The 15,302-nt window shown below is 48.6% G+C and overlaps 1 protein-coding gene across 1 annotated transcript in view; it reads left to right on the forward strand.

Annotated features, from left to right (window-relative positions):
• The first annotated feature begins 60 nt into the window (after positions 1-60).
• Positions 61-15,302, forward strand: part of megf8 (multiple EGF-like-domains 8) — a 40,186-nt gene continuing 24,944 nt past the window's right edge. Inside the window, exons 1-25 of the mRNA XM_023833199.2 lie at positions 61-685; positions 1,538-1,789; positions 3,984-4,147; positions 4,405-4,614; positions 4,831-5,011; positions 5,307-5,395; positions 5,600-5,813; positions 5,882-6,062; positions 6,140-6,285; positions 6,401-6,511; positions 7,800-7,951; positions 8,176-8,277; positions 8,361-8,508; positions 8,603-8,766; positions 8,930-9,133; positions 9,237-9,440; positions 9,545-9,784; positions 9,918-10,036; positions 13,148-13,279; positions 13,445-13,558; positions 13,681-13,764; positions 13,854-14,102; positions 14,273-14,457; positions 14,555-14,768; positions 14,925-15,165. Of these exons, the coding sequence (XP_023688967.2) occupies positions 1,618-1,789; positions 3,984-4,147; positions 4,405-4,614; positions 4,831-5,011; positions 5,307-5,395; positions 5,600-5,813; positions 5,882-6,062; positions 6,140-6,285; positions 6,401-6,511; positions 7,800-7,951; positions 8,176-8,277; positions 8,361-8,508; positions 8,603-8,766; positions 8,930-9,133; positions 9,237-9,440; positions 9,545-9,784; positions 9,918-10,036; positions 13,148-13,279; positions 13,445-13,558; positions 13,681-13,764; positions 13,854-14,102; positions 14,273-14,457; positions 14,555-14,768; positions 14,925-15,165 (4,020 nt within the window). The 5' untranslated portion in view covers positions 61-685; positions 1,538-1,617. The remainder of the gene's footprint in view (positions 686-1,537; positions 1,790-3,983; positions 4,148-4,404; positions 4,615-4,830; positions 5,012-5,306; positions 5,396-5,599; positions 5,814-5,881; positions 6,063-6,139; positions 6,286-6,400; positions 6,512-7,799; positions 7,952-8,175; positions 8,278-8,360; positions 8,509-8,602; positions 8,767-8,929; positions 9,134-9,236; positions 9,441-9,544; positions 9,785-9,917; positions 10,037-13,147; positions 13,280-13,444; positions 13,559-13,680; positions 13,765-13,853; positions 14,103-14,272; positions 14,458-14,554; positions 14,769-14,924; positions 15,166-15,302) is intronic.

Genomic DNA, 15,302 nt, shown 5'->3' on the forward strand with positions numbered 1-15,302 from the left:
AAACCACATTTTCCGGCACTTCTTTATTACGCATGCGTAATGTACACTTCCACAGGCCCAATACTGCGCATGTATTCACGTTTTGCGGCAGACCGTGATTGCGTGATTCAGGGCGTGGACGTCTTGTATCATCATTCATTGGTCACGTATTGTGAGATGGGTCATTGATGTTTATATTTAGTTCAGCCGTCACTTTATTGTGGTATTTAAACCATATTGCTTTGCCAATTGTAATATTTGCATCTGTGTACGCGTTGCTTTTAGTGCTTGACAGTAATCTTGCATAAGGTTTTCGGTAGGTGTAACATTTTCGATAGTGACACCGTCCATCCGTTGTCCCCGTTTTGTGTGGCCCGAGCTGGTATCCGGTCCGTGGCCGCAGTGATCGCCGCAGTTTTCTTCAAATGGCGGACTGACATGCCCCTCAGTGGTGTTTACGACGCCGTGCATCTGCCGTGTGTCGTTTTGCAGCTCCGCTAGCGGCCGCCTTTGTGTTTGCATCCGAAGCGGTCCTTTCTACAGGCCCCAACAAATCCTCAGACTGGAGTGGGTGGCCGGCTGGAGGCCGTCCTTTAGCCGTGTAAGCTCAGTGCGGCGGCCGCTTGGCAGTGCTGCGGACGGCCGCCTCGTTTGGGGAGTGTGTGGGAGGATAAATAGAAATGTGAATATGACGACGTGGAAACCGGTAAGTAGTACAAATATCATTATCGTTATTTAAAATAATAATAATAGCGATAGTGTTATAATAACGGTAATCGTCATCATTATTACCGTTTTATTTTTTGTTGTGATTATTATGGGCTAGCGGCTGTATATTATGATGTGTACATTATTTAACGGTAATATTTGAACGATAGTTAATAACAATTATCGAATTGTTTACATTTTTTATATAAAAGGAAATGTATAAAGATCTCGCTCGCTGGATGCGTAGCTGTTTATAACTTCGGCGAACAGCCTAAATTGCTTGGTGAGGTTTGGAAAACCTTTGTCGTTTTCAACTTACAGTTTCATTTAAATATTGAGTTAGTTTAATACTCTGCGTATTATTTGCCTAGCGATTAAATTCTATTTAAGGCTTGCATAGCGAAGCCTTTCCTTCCAAGCGGAGATGATACAGTTCTCAGCTTTTACTGTGCATTATTATCATACTGCACGTTATGCAAGTATATTACTGCAGCTGAATGAAAAGTTATCTTTTAGCTTACCTGGACTCCTGTTGAAATATAGCTGGTGCTCTAGTCGCTTTTTTAAAATATGTTGTCCAGAAAGAAATTGTCGTAGGAAGACAAAATGCAAATAAATAATTACCAGTAAACGCTAAGGTGATTCCTTGTTATATTTGACTTGTGTTCTGTTTCCGTGACTTTACAGTTATTAAGACCTGAACTTTTCTACTTCTCAAACATTAGCCAGGCTTCAGCATTTGATCCGACCCTTCCCCATTTTCCCCATCATGGTGTTGTTATAGTGTTTGTTTGGACTGGACTGGGCCACATGCAGGGCAACTTTAATCAGTCACATTTCTGGGTTTCAGTTTTAGGTTCCCAGTTTTTAAACTAGCTGAAGGACTGACTCCTGCCTTGATCTTGTGCCCCCGGACTGGATGTGGGAGAGATGGCTGGCTGGCTCTCTCCCCTCCTGATGGTCCTGCTGTGGGCCTGGGTCTCCAGTAGCCAGGCTGGGGACTGTAAGGGCCAACGGCAGGTGCTCAGGGGACCTCCAGGGTATGTCACAGATGGGCCGGGAAACTACTCTGTCAATGGCAACTGCGAGTGGCTGATTAAGGGTAAGGAAAGGTTGGGTTGACAGAATAATGGTGTTAGTTCAGTGTGCCTTATTTAGGGTGACCAGATAATCAATGTCTGGGACACTTTGAGCTACTTCAAGTTTTACAAACTGCTTTAAAACCGAAAGGCTCTTGTGCTTGGCTAAATAGTTAAATTCTTCTTGTGTTTTGACTGATTTGTTTGCTTGATAGAAAGACACATTCAGCTATTTCACAATAACATTAGTGATACACGCATGATGAGACTGACCAATCAGCACACAGCAAGAATTACGCCCTTTAGTGACCTCCTGCAGATCCTTTTCATTGAAAATGTTGTTTACAAATACAGTGGTACCTCGGTTCTTGAACTCAATAGAACTCGAATTTCTTGAAAGTCGAACAAACCAGTTTGACCTAGAACTCGATCTGAATATCAGAAGTCGAACCGAGAGCGCTGACCTAATATAAATTGTATGCGCCAGGAAATGAGTCATACTACAATGCAATTCTTACTTGAATGCCTTCTTCACAGACTGGACGATTAACCAAATAAAGCAGCGCAACATTACAGTAACTAACAATAAATAAACCACTAACGTGTACTATTAGAACATTTGTGTCATTTATTTAAACTTTATTTTACCAGGTAAATTAACTGAAAACCAGTTCTCACTGCTTTACGTGATATTCGGGAGAAATAACAGATTACGCATCGGAACTGCCTGGGATACAAACGTCATGCGTGTAACTAAACTCTTCAGCCAATAAGGGCAAAGGTGTGTCGTCATGGAGGCGGTTCCAGTTTGTGCAGCCGGGTGAGAGGTCGCAATGCATCTAACCATAATGCATTGCGTCAGGATCAGGATGCGTTGCTTTAAGCCAGCGCTGTAAGCAAGTCGAACACACCCAATGACCGGACTGGGGAAACAAACTGAAACACGAACTTAATACAGAGGACTAATGACAACAACCAGAAACAGCTGATCACATGGGGATCCCACATGAGGTTAACGAGGGGTGTGGCACACGGAAGGAGCGGACGATCGGGGCAGGACAGGGTTTAACAGTTCTTCATTTGGTGCAGAAAACATACGCCCGACTGATGTTGAAGTTTATTCCGTCTTTATTTTTCTAACACCGTGAAAAACTATAAAATAAACATATTACTAAATTCCTACATTACATTTAATCTTACAAACATAAAAGATCCACAATATTACTGCTAAACAGCACAATCAACACAAGACAACAAGTAAATACAATAAATAGAAATTACCGTGTGTGCCTTCTGACCAAATGTTTAGGAGTTATTACAGGTTCTGCCGTGACAAGCTTCCCCACAAGTCGACTACATGAATCTCCCAGAGTGCATTCACTCCTGCCCAATTCAGTCACATGACCATGTGTTCAAAGGTTAACACGGATCAATTAAATAGTCAGCAGAGGGCACTGATACACATTTAACACAGTATGAATTCTATATTAAATCAAACCAACAAAAAAGTAATTATAAAATAACCATCTTAGCGACAGTTACACAGGGGTAATGTTGGGATAAGATCTTTATCGTTTTGGAAGCCATTAAGAAAAAAATGCTGCTCTTGTTTTATCCTGTTCATTTTGTGTTTTTTTTTAAAAAAAAAGCATTTAAAGAAAAAAACACATTTAGGTGTAATTTTGGGGGGCCGGGAACCAATTAATTGGTTTTCCATTATTTCTTATGGGAAGAATTCGCTCAGAACTCAAACTTTTTAGGATTCGATCCAGAGTCCGGAATGGATTAAGTTCGAGAACTGAGGTACCACTGTACTGTCCTAGCTCAAAGTGTCCTCCCTGACATGGATTTTCTGGTCACCCTACCTAGAATGGATGCAACATAATGTTCTGGAAAATAAGTGCAGTTTAAAAAACCTGCCTTGAGGAACATGGTGAAGTATATCTCACAATTAAGCACTACCTAATCTGTCTTCAAAACCAGCTTAGTTAACTATCTTAAGGGAAAAAAGCGAGAACCCCAACAGATAGTAATTCAGGCAGTTACCTAAACTGTGCATTTATATTAATTTCTGACATAATTCCACAATTGTAGCTTTGTTACCACCAAACCAAAAAATCCTAAATCCTTTAGTTTATTGGTGATCTTTAAAATGCATTCAATTCGAATGCAATAAGGAATTTCCTGATATTCTGCCCTTTTTCTTCACCGCCACAGCCCCGAGCAGCAGTTACAGCATTGTTCTGAACTTCACCTTCATGGAGACGGAGTGCACTTACGATTACCTGTTTGTTTATGATGGCGACTCATACCGGAGCCCCCTGCTGGCCAGCCTCAGCGGTACGACCCTGCCACAGCCTATCGAGGCTAAGTCTGGCAAGGTAATAATACATTTGTATATATACGTGTAATATACACATGGTAACACGTTTGCATAGCCAGAAATAAGACAGCCGTGATATGCTACAAATCAGCTGCACAAAACAGTATCAGCATTGTATACATCATAATGTCTGGGAAGTTCTGTCTGGAGGTCCGAAGGAGTGCTGTAAAAAGGAGCGCTCTCTCTTTGGATCTGTGTTGTTTTTGTCGACTCCCAGCCCATGCATCTGGCCTGGTCTGCTTCTCTCTCTCCCAGATGCTGCTGCACCTGTTCAGTGATGCAAACTACAACCTGCTGGGCTTCAATGCCACCTACTCCTTCTCGGTGTGCCCGGGAGCCTGCAGCGGGCATGGGCGCTGCGACACACTATCAGCCCACTGCCTCTGTCCTGAGGGCTGGGGGGGGCCTGACTGCAGCAGCCCGCTCTGCCCTCATGTCTGCCCCCTGCACGGCTCCTGTGACAAGGTGGGCCGGCCACATTAGAGCTTACTGTTTCTTCTGTCCCTTTACTTCAGGTTACTCTCCTCACTCACCACACTCACCAAAAGATGCAGTCAATCCCATAAATAATAAAGAACTTGAAAATATGCTGAATTAAGATCAAATAGGGCACAAAGATATGCTTCTCTGTGTGGAGGCTCTCACTTCCCCAGTTATTGATTCAGGATGTTGTCTCCACAGAAGGGTGAGCGCTGCCTGTGCAGCTCCGGTTTTGTCGGGCAGAGCTGCCAGCTGGGTCTCCGTGACGACAGCGGGGCAGGGCAGTGGTGGGAGGTCAGCGGGGGCGACGCCAACACGCCACGCCGCACGGCTGCCGCTGGGGTGTACCTGCCCTCCACTGAAGCCATGTACTTGTTTGGGGGTGAGACTCTCAACACCTCTTATTGCTTTTATTACAATTGCAAAAATCCATGTGTTTTTCCATTAAATAAAACTGTAACACGTGTGAATTGAAATCGGGAATCTAACTAAGGGATTCCTGATGCCTGTTTTGGTGTTACTGGTCTATTCTGATAAGATGATGACATACTAGATGTTCAATGTCTGTTCCGTCGTCCATTGTGGCCTCTACAGCTTGCCGTTGGCTCATCTTACCTGTTGAGCACATCAATGTTTTTGTGTTATCTGACGTTTGCTGTGTCCATTGCCCATGTCAGGGTTTGACTTGAACAAGGCTCTGGGGGACCTGGTGAAGTACAATTTCACAAGTAACCAGTGGGAGGAGGTGCAGCACATGGTTACACCGGTGAGAACCGCCCCTGGTTCAGCTCCTACCGATGAGAGCTCTCATTGGTCCCATTTCCCTGCGGGGCCGTCTTACTGCCTTGCCTTAACCAGCTGCCAGCCAGCTCACCCTCCCTTCATATGCTGTTGTGATTTAATGCGACTGACAAATCATTATCACCCCCCTGCTGGTGAGAATAGGGAAATAACATTGCTCTCATGGCAGGCGGCTCGACACTCCCACACGGCCGTCGAATGGCAGGGGAAGATGCTTGTGTATGGCGGCGAGCTTGCCAATGGCTCTCTAGCAGGCGACATTTGGATGTACCGCCCCCTGGAGGACAGGTGGGAGCAGTTTGGGAGAGGGGACCTTCCAGGGGCTCCCCTACTGGCGAACCATGCGGCCGCTGTGGTGGATGGCTACCTTTACATCTTTGGGGGTACGTTAGCCACGTTTGGGTGTGAGGCGGGTGGCGGCCTCCAGCACTGACTGTCACCTCTCCCGCAGGACGCACCCCAGAGGACATGTTTTCCTCGATTTTGTACCGGTTTGACCTGCGGAAACACCAGTGGGAGGTGGTGCATCCGTCTGGGGGGAAGCCCCCGGCCACAGCGGGCCACTCCATGGTGTTCCACCGGCCGTCCCGGACCCTGCTGGTCTACGGTGGCCACAGACCCACCACCGCCAGGTAAGGGTGATGGCCCGCGGAGTCCGCTGGGGCGGCGACACCCTATAAGCATGTTGACACGGTGCGGTCGCCCTCAGGTTCAGCGTGCGCGTCAACTCCACGGACATGTTCCACCTGGACCGGCGCTTCTGGACCTCTCTGCGCTCCCGGTTCCCGGCCAACGGCCCCAGGGAGAGGGCATTCCACTCTGCCACCGTCATCGGCAACTATATGGTTGTGTTCGGTGAGGAGACCGCCGTGCCGCTCGGCATGACCAAGAGGAACGGGAAACCTGCCTGTCTGCTGGTCGTGGTCAGCCTCCCCTCTTCTGCTCCATCCATCCCCTCCCTCTTTTTCAGGTGGGAACGTGCACATCCATTATCAAGAGGAAAAGTGCTATGACGAGGACATTTTCTTCTATCACCTGGGCTGTCACCAGTGGGTCACTGGCGGGGTGGACCCCATACAGCGTGAGTCAGCTCCACCTGAGCGCGTTGGCTGTCGATGCGGGTTAGGGTTAAGTACGGTGGCCCTGAAGGTCAAAACACAACAACATTACAGAAAACACAACAACATTTTAGAAAACTGAAAGGGTAGGACCACACTTCTTGTTCGTGATTGGACAGTAGTCTTGGAGTGATTGCGATTGGACGGTACCCATATCACTCATGACAGTTCATTTAATATTTCTCATGAATCCCTGTGTGATCAGCTGTTTCGAGTTGCTGTCATTAGTCCTGTGTATTTAAGTCTACGTTTAAGTATGTTTCCTGAGTCCGGTCATTGACGTCATTTTCAGTTTGCTGCCTGTCCCGTTGTCCTGCTTGTCTTTCCCATTTGATTAAAACCCGTGTTTCCCCGATTTCCTTGCGTCCTGTCCCTGCTTCCCCGGTCCGTGCCCCGGCAATATGTGACAGGAACGCTAATGGTTACATGTAAATTAACTGTTTTGTAATAGTAAGTACATGCTAATGTAAATTCAATGCACAAAAATTATACATTTCTTGAAAGATGCTAATGTTTACGTACATAGCAAATGCGTCCCGGGTTTCCCTCTCGAGACGCATTTGCTATAAACACTGAAAGGGTTCGTTTACTCATTTTATCTTACTGTGAATGCAAAAGAAAACTGCAGCCAATGCCGTGTTCTATGAATTAGTAGGGGTAACATTAGTATACTGTACCGTAAATGTGCTAGTGACAAATATCCGTTAGGCGATACTGTACTCTATTTTTACATGAAACATTTGTTTTTTTAAAGGTAATGTGTTAAGCTAACTTTTAATTTAAAGTGTTTTGGGAGCATATTTATGGTTTAAACTATAGAAATAAGCACATATTACCATTTTTAGTGACTCTACCAAACATCTGCGAATCCTTCTCATTCGCTACTGGTTCTGGAACACAGTGTTAATTTTGTTGATGAAAAATTTTCGTCATAGTTATCATCAACTACCTTTATTTTTTGTGGACCTACCCTTTCCATTTTCTGAAATGTCGTTGTGTTTTCAATACTGTTGTGTTTTTTGAAATGTTGTTGTGGTTTGACATTCAGGGCCACTGTAGTTAGGCCTGTACCGTGCAGGGAGGGCCGAGTGAGGGCCCCAGGAAGCGGTGGAAAAAGAAATCCGTATTCCTGAGCTGTGCTCACAACTGAATGACTTATAACACCAGCCACGTCTAGCTGAATGCACGGATGCTCCAGGGTTTAATGTCATCACCACCACTGACAGCTGTCATGCCCCCCCCACCCACCAGGAGGGGGCATTGTGCGGGGACGATACTCCCACGTTGCTGCGGTGATGGAGGGCCGCCTGCTCCTGGTTGCTGGGGGTTACAGCGGGATCGCCCGTGGAGACCTGCTGGCTTACAAAGTCCCGCTCTTCGTCAGCAGTGATCCTGGAGACAGGGTGAGGAAAGTCATTTGGGGAAAAAATGTAATGCATGTGTTAACGGTGATGTGATTTAGGGGTGGACCAGTGTGTAGAGATGTAGCCTCACACCTGCGGGGTTGTGGGATCAGTTCCCACCTTTGACTTTCTGTGGGTTTGCACTTTCCTCACACAATCTGTGATGTGCTTTGGTGAGTCGCTGTATCTGCATGTAACGCGGGCGTGTGGGCCCTGTCACTCAGGACGCTGTGTGCGCTGAGGCCCCTGATGAGAGCTCATGCCTGAAGAACCCCGAGTGCAGCTGGTGTGAAGGCCGTTGTCGCGAGTACCAGCCCACTGACCCGGTACACCCCACCTGCCTGCTTTGGCGCTCCAGGCTCATGCCACCTCTCCCCACCCATAACCACGTTTCTGTCTCGCACCACAGTGTGGCAGCACCGGCTGCCTGGGCCTGGCCCGCTTCCTGTCGGACTGTCAGTCGTGCCTGGTGTTCAGCGGGAGCCCGGCCTCGCTCCCCCGCGCCCCGGGGGATTTTGGGTGGTGCGTGCAGAATGAGTCCTGCTTGCCCGTCTCAGGTGAGGAGTCGCTTGTGTGTGGTGGATCTGTGACACCAGCCGAATGGAAAGCTCAACTGCTGAACCTGCCTCTTGTCCTCATCTGGCCTATCAGAGCAGAGCGCCTGCCGCGTGGACCAGATCTCAGGGGCCTACGGCTGGTGGGGGGAGCGCACGCGCTTTCTTACCTTCTTCAATTCCTGCCGTGCTGAGAACTTCGTCCCTGGGATGCACCTGCTCACTTTCCAGCACCCACGCAACAACTCCCAGCCAGACAAGGTGCTGAGGCCACCCTTGTCCGCCTGCTTTCATTACGCTTAACACTCAACACTGCAGCATATCACATATCTCTCCCTCCCTCTCTCCATCCCTCCTCCTTTCTCTCTCTCTCACCCCCCACTCTGTCTGTCTCGCTCCCTCCCTCACTTGCACTCCCCCCCAGGTCTCCATCTTGCGTAGCACCTCCATCACTCTCAGCCCCTCCACCGAGATGGACGTCACCCTGCAGTTCCGTGGCTTCATCCACCCACTGTGGGGCTCCCCTCCCCCCGCACCCCCGACCACAGAGACGGTCTCCATGTGGGCGCGCATCCAGAGGCTCCACTTCATGGCCCGCATGGCTGCAGGGCCCAACTCCCTGAAACTGGTGAGCGAGGGCACCTGCGGGACAGTGCTGCAGCCCACTGACCTGACATAGACGCCCTGACACTTTTTTCTCTCAAACCTCAATCCCCCCCCCAACTGTTCAGTCAGATGTCATTGGCCGCTGGGGGGCCCAACAGGAAAAGGAAAGCCATCTGCTGGCTAGGCCCAGTGGATTCCGTCTCTTCCAGAACCTGACCCGGGGTAACCGCTACCTGGTGGCGGCAGAGGGCTACCTTAACAACTCTGGGTCGGGCCACACCAGTGAGATGGCCCTGACCTGGAACCGGACCGTCTTTCCTGGAGGCAGCGTCAGTACTGGCCCATTTAACATTTTATAACATTTATTTTCCTGGTTTCTTGCCGGAACCTCCTGACTGGTGTCTCCTCCTTCTTGCCCTGGTCCCGTTTGCAGGAGATCTCCTTCCTCTTCCTGGAGCCGTACCGCTCAAGCTCCTGCTCAGAGTACTACTCCTGCCTGGCCTGTCTCTCAGATCAGTCCTGTGGCTGGTGCCCCCCACAGAACCGTTGTCTGCTCCGCACCTCTGTGGAACCCTGCTTGGAGATGTCTGGCGAGTTGGAACGCCACCTGCTGATCACTCCACAGCACTGTACCCTCTGTGAGGACTACCGTGACTGCGCTGCTTGCACTCAGGTATACTAGGTTTTTTTTGCCATTGTAAGGCCCGTTAGGTTGGTCTTCCCAGCCAGGCAATCTCTCGCCCCCAGCTTTAACACCCTTCAGCCAATGATAAACTGTCACCTCACATGTCACCCTCAAACCACAGGACCCTTACTGCGAGTGGCAGATCAGCTCCAGCAAGAAGGGTGACTACCAGTGCAGCAGGCGGGGAAGGCTGGAAGGATCTATCCGCGACTCGCGGGGGTGCCCCAAAGTGTGCAACCAGTGAGTGGCCCATTGCTGCCTGTGTCTCGATCTGCTGGCCAGATGGAAAGTCCCACCTGTCCCCTCTGAAGCGGGTGTCCAGGGGCCATTAAAATGTCATAAAATGTCTGAAATTTGAGTTGAAATAATTAAGGCCATGAAAAGTCTTATGAAGTCTTCAGTTTAAGTTTAGTAGGTCTTAATTTCTTTGGTCATAAACATTCACATTTTGAGTTGGTGATGAAGTCTCACACTGTCATGCCTTACTTAGCAGCCATCTTGGTTATCAGATCAGCTGTGGTCGTATGTCGGTCGGTCGGTCGAGTCTGGTCCGGTCGGTCCAGTCATAACAACTGACATGACATGATCGTACTTCAGTACTTTGCTGCATAAGACTTGTTGATGGACAATTTTTCCCAACAAATTGTTCAAACAATGCCACTGCACCAATCCTGTTCCCACACATTGACATCTGTGCAAATTGCCACTATGTTTGAAAAGTTATGCCTAATTTTTGCGTGATACAGTGCTTCACTTCACTTGAGATATCTTTCCCGGTGGTTCGTTCTTGCATTGAACACAACCCTGCTAATTCTTCAGTAATTTCAAAGTTATCGTCGATACCACGAATGAAGATTAAGAACATAAGAAATTTACAAACGAGAGGGGGCCATTCGGCCCATCAAGCTCGTTTGGGGAGAACTTAACTAATAGCTCAGAGTTGTTAAAATCTTATCTAGCTCTGATTTAAAGGAACCCAGGGTTTTAGCTTCTGCCACACTAGCAGGAAGACTATTCCATACTCTAACTACACGCTGTGTAAGGAAGTGCTTCCTCAAATTTTGTTTTAAAATGTTCTCCCGCTAATTTCCACTTAAGAGTTGTGCAGTATCATTTATGTCTGTGCTCTCGTCCGTGGCCAACGAGTAGTACTTGAATTGCGTAGCTTTCTCAATTAACTGGTCCTGAAGGTTGTTGGAGATGTCACTCTTCGTTGCACAGTCATCCAGGACAAAACTCACATTCTCAAAGGCACATTTCTTCTCTGGACACAATTCAGATGCAGCGATCATCACGCATTTTTTAATAAAGTCCCCTTCCGTAAAGGACTTCCCAGCTGCAGCAATTTCCTTGGAAATTAAAAAGCTGGCTTTCGTAGCAACCTCACTGTCTTTGCTTTCTTGAAAAGTGGTTGTTGCCCATTCAAAGTTTTCAGGAAGTTTGACGCCTTAATTTTCATCTCATTTTCGTCCAAGTTTGTCAGCTCACTATGCTTTGTTTCAAAGTGTCACTGGACATTATATTCCTTTGGAACCGCAATTGATTCTTGGCAAACCAGACAGAGTATTTTACCATTGTATGACATGAAAAAGTACTTTTGTGTCCACTCCCGATTTAAAAACTTTGTGCTCCAAATTAATTTTTTGTTTCCGACTATTGCCACTCATCACTAGCCCTTCTTCATTTAATCACGTGAAATTATGTTGATTAAATCCGTATTTCGCAAGTTTGTGACACCAGCACAAACACAGTACGCTCATGAAAGACCAGAAACCGAGTCACAGCTACATGCTCAACTGAAGAGATGCTGTTGAAAGAACTGACAAGTATAGCTGCCCATTCTTTTCCCACCTTAAAATATCCGGGGTACACATTTCTCCAATAACCCCATATTTTCGGTTCTGGTTACAAGGGCCGCAAGGAAAGCCTTAACGGGCCGCATGTTGTGCAGGGTTAGTCTAATGGATAAAGGAATATTGAATGGGTTTTGAAGGGTCCATGTCTTAATCTCGCTTTATTGTATACCCTTTAGTTTTGATAACATGCAGTTCAACGACTGGTGCTAAAAGTAGCTTGGGCTGTGGCAACTATCTGCTAACAGGTAGCTTGTCTGCGGCATTGTGTTCGAACCAGCAATCCATGACAAAGTGTCATTTAAAATATTCAAGAATCTGTTAAATCTGCCTCTTTATATGCTTGTATTGCTGTAGAATGGGGCATTGAATGTCTTAGGCCCAATCCCAATTCTACCCCTTACCCCTACACTTACCCCTACCCCTCCGTTTGGCGCGTTCACGTGTAGGGGTAGGGGTGTCTCAATTCTCTTTTGATTGGAGGGGTAGGGGTAAGGGGAAGGGCTAGATAGCCCTCGAAACGAAGATTTTTCGGGACCTCACTTCAAACGAAGGGCTAAGAGAAATTTATAACATGGCTGCCCACTCGAGCAAGCAGACCCATAAATGTTAAGTAATTTTTGCCATTAATAAGGATTTTTATGACATTTTTTCATTACATGTATATTACCATCAATCTTGTGTTTGTGTTTACGGTGATGTTCTGTAAAGAAACGTTTGAAAAAAAATCGCTAAAGTTTGCTTGCGGATAGCACTGATTGCACAATATTAGGAAATATATTTTTATGTCATATAACGTTACCCGGTAACTGACTGCATGTTGTAACGCGTTGTTTTGTTTTGCTTACGGCCATATGTGTACATGTAAATGAACGGTGCTTACACTATTCGTACTTATTGCAACATGACAACATTTTTGTAAATTATATTCTGTATAGAGACAGCTGAGGAAACCCGAAGGCTTATACGTTTTCGAGGTGAAAACGAACATATGTTTTTAAAGTCCAAATACGGCGCAAAAAAACTTCGGGAGTGAGTAATCTTTACATGCTACGATGCTGACGGCGACATCTTGGAATTTGTGATAAACATCGGTGCATGTCCTCTGACGTAACGTTAGGAGGTAGTGACAATGGATGATGACGTATAGCAGTGTAGTAGTGGTGTCCCATTTCTTAGGGGAAATTTTTTAACCCTACCCCTTTCCACTTCATTTCAAGGGGCAAGGGGAAGGGGTGAGGGGTAGGCAAAGGGGTAGAAAATAGAATTGGGATTGGGCCTTAATCTGAGTCCTTTGTCCCTCTGTTTTGAGTGAAGTTTTGCCGTTTAATTGCATGGGTATTGATTCTGGTAAAACACGTTTTCACATTTAGATTCGTCTTATATTTGACTTGAAGTCGCATTACAAAGGTCTTAAAATGGCTGAAATTTCACATGGGGATTTCTGTAGACACCCTGTTAAATGGTGGTAGTACCTGTTCCCTTTACCACCCCCTAGAAGGAGGACGTGCGGAGAATGCCTGTCCAACGCCAGCCAGTGTGCCTGGTGCGAGTCTGCCCAGGTCTGCTTCTACTTCGCTGCCTACCTCACCAAATACCCATACGGGGAGTGCCGAGACTGGTACGACAGGTAGGCATCGGCTGCTCCCCAGTCTCTGCCTTAATCTCATTATCTTTTCTCTGGAATCCAGTTGAACCATAAATTCAACCATAAAGTAGTTTGTGAGGCACGTAACCATGTTCTGATTTCTGGGACTGTGACCCATTGTAACATCACGACCCCCTCCCCCATCAGCGTACACTCCACTCCACAGTGTAAGCAGTGCCCGGCCTTGTCCACCTGCACCGAGTGCCTGCAGACCTTCCAGTGTGGCTGGTGCGGGGATTACGACAATCCCACCATCGGCAGGTCAGGCCCCCCTGCTTCTGCTGTGCCTGTTTGTGCTTCAAAGACGTTCTACACCCCCCTCCACCCCCAGTTTCTTCTTATTCTTCCTTCCCCCCCTTGACCCGCTGTTTTCTCTTACCCAGGTGTCTGCGGGGCGACTGGGCGGGGCTTGCCGATGACTCCGCCTTTAACTGCAGTATCGCTGTAGCAGAAGTGAAGGCTGCGCGGTATGATTTGCTGCCCGTCTCGATTGTGCCCCGCACTTGCCCGTATCTCAGCCCTGTGGCAATAGCACTGCCCTGTGTTCCCCCTCCAGCCCTGAACCACAGACCTCGTCCCCCCCGCGCATCACCGAGATGGAGCTGGAGCTGGAGCACCTGGAGGGCCTCCTGGAAGGCCATAAGGAAGCGGTTTGGTCATACCCCTCGTGCCCAGATGTGGAGGAGTGTCGGCTGGGCCTGCACCGCTGCCACCCCTTTGCCACCTGTGTGAACACGGCCACGGCATACGAGTGCCACTGCGAGAGGGGTTACACTGGCGACGGCGTGCTGCACTGCAACCAGACGTGAGTCATCCCTCGCCGACTGGTACATGGCGCGCTCACTAACAGCATGTTTTGAATCCCTGTATTCTATGCTCTGTACAGCGGGCCCGAGGTGGTCTTCGCTCACTGTGCTTCCCTTAAATTGAAACCCCCATGGGGGGCGTTAATAAATTCACCGTCTCTGGCGACAGCTGTTTCAACGAGTGTCGGGAAGGCAGGTGCAGTGGCAGTCCGCGGTTCGAGTGTGAGTGCGCCCTGGGCTGGACCTCGGACCCCTCCACCCTAGTGCTCAGCGGCGTCGAGTGCGATGTGGATTGTGGCTGCAACTTCCACAGCACCTGCGTCACAGCGCCGGGCATCTGTGACCAGTGTCAGGGTCAGTTTGTGTGTGTGTGTGTGTGTGTGTGTCAGGGGCGCTCTCCTTTTTATATTACCCTTCTCCATGTTTACATGTTGCCCCCCCCCCCCCACAGACTGGACTTCAGGCCTGCAGTGTGAACAGTGCCGGCCAGGAAGCTTTGGCTCAGCCCTGGCGGGGGGCGAGGGTTGTGTGCCCTGCCAGTGCAACGGGCATGGTGACCCCCTGCGGGGCTACTGCCACAACCAGACGGGGCTGTGCTACTGCACCCACAACACCCAGGGCCCACAGTGCGAGAGCTGTCTTCCAGGTTTCTATGGGGACCCACGGTGAGCAGCGGCGCCACCTACTGCCCACTGCAACTTGTGTGTTTGTTGTCGTCTGTGTCACATGGGCGAGGGATTTGACCTTGACTCAGCGTGTCCGAGTCATGCTCCCGCTCTGTTTTGCTGTCTCTTCCCAAAATGGCCCTCACCCTCCTGCAGGAACAATGGCACGTGTTTCCGCCAGTGCCAGGGCCGCTCAGTGCTGTTGTCCTCACCCTCCTCGCAAAGCCCGCTGCTGTCGGCCTCGCTGGGCTGGCGCGGGGGCGCCGGTGCGCAGGGCGGGCTGTCCCACTGCCTCTGGGTGCTCTCCGTATCCAAGGACCTGTCACCTTGCCTCCCGGGGAAGCAGTGTCCGCCTGTGTCACTCATGCTGCACCCAGACTCCCGCACACCGTGCCCTGTGAGTGACATGGACGTGAGGGGTCCTACTAAACTGAAAAATATTTTTGGAAATTAAGTATTCCCTCTGCAAAACCCCCAGCATTCCTCGCTCTGGTGGAATGCTGGCTGCGGACTGGGGTTTAAGCCCTCCTACAG

Source organism: Paramormyrops kingsleyae, chromosome 9, assembly GCF_048594095.1.
Source record: "Paramormyrops kingsleyae isolate MSU_618 chromosome 9, PKINGS_0.4, whole genome shotgun sequence".
Taxonomy (NCBI): Eukaryota; Metazoa; Chordata; class Actinopteri; order Osteoglossiformes; family Mormyridae; genus Paramormyrops; species Paramormyrops kingsleyae.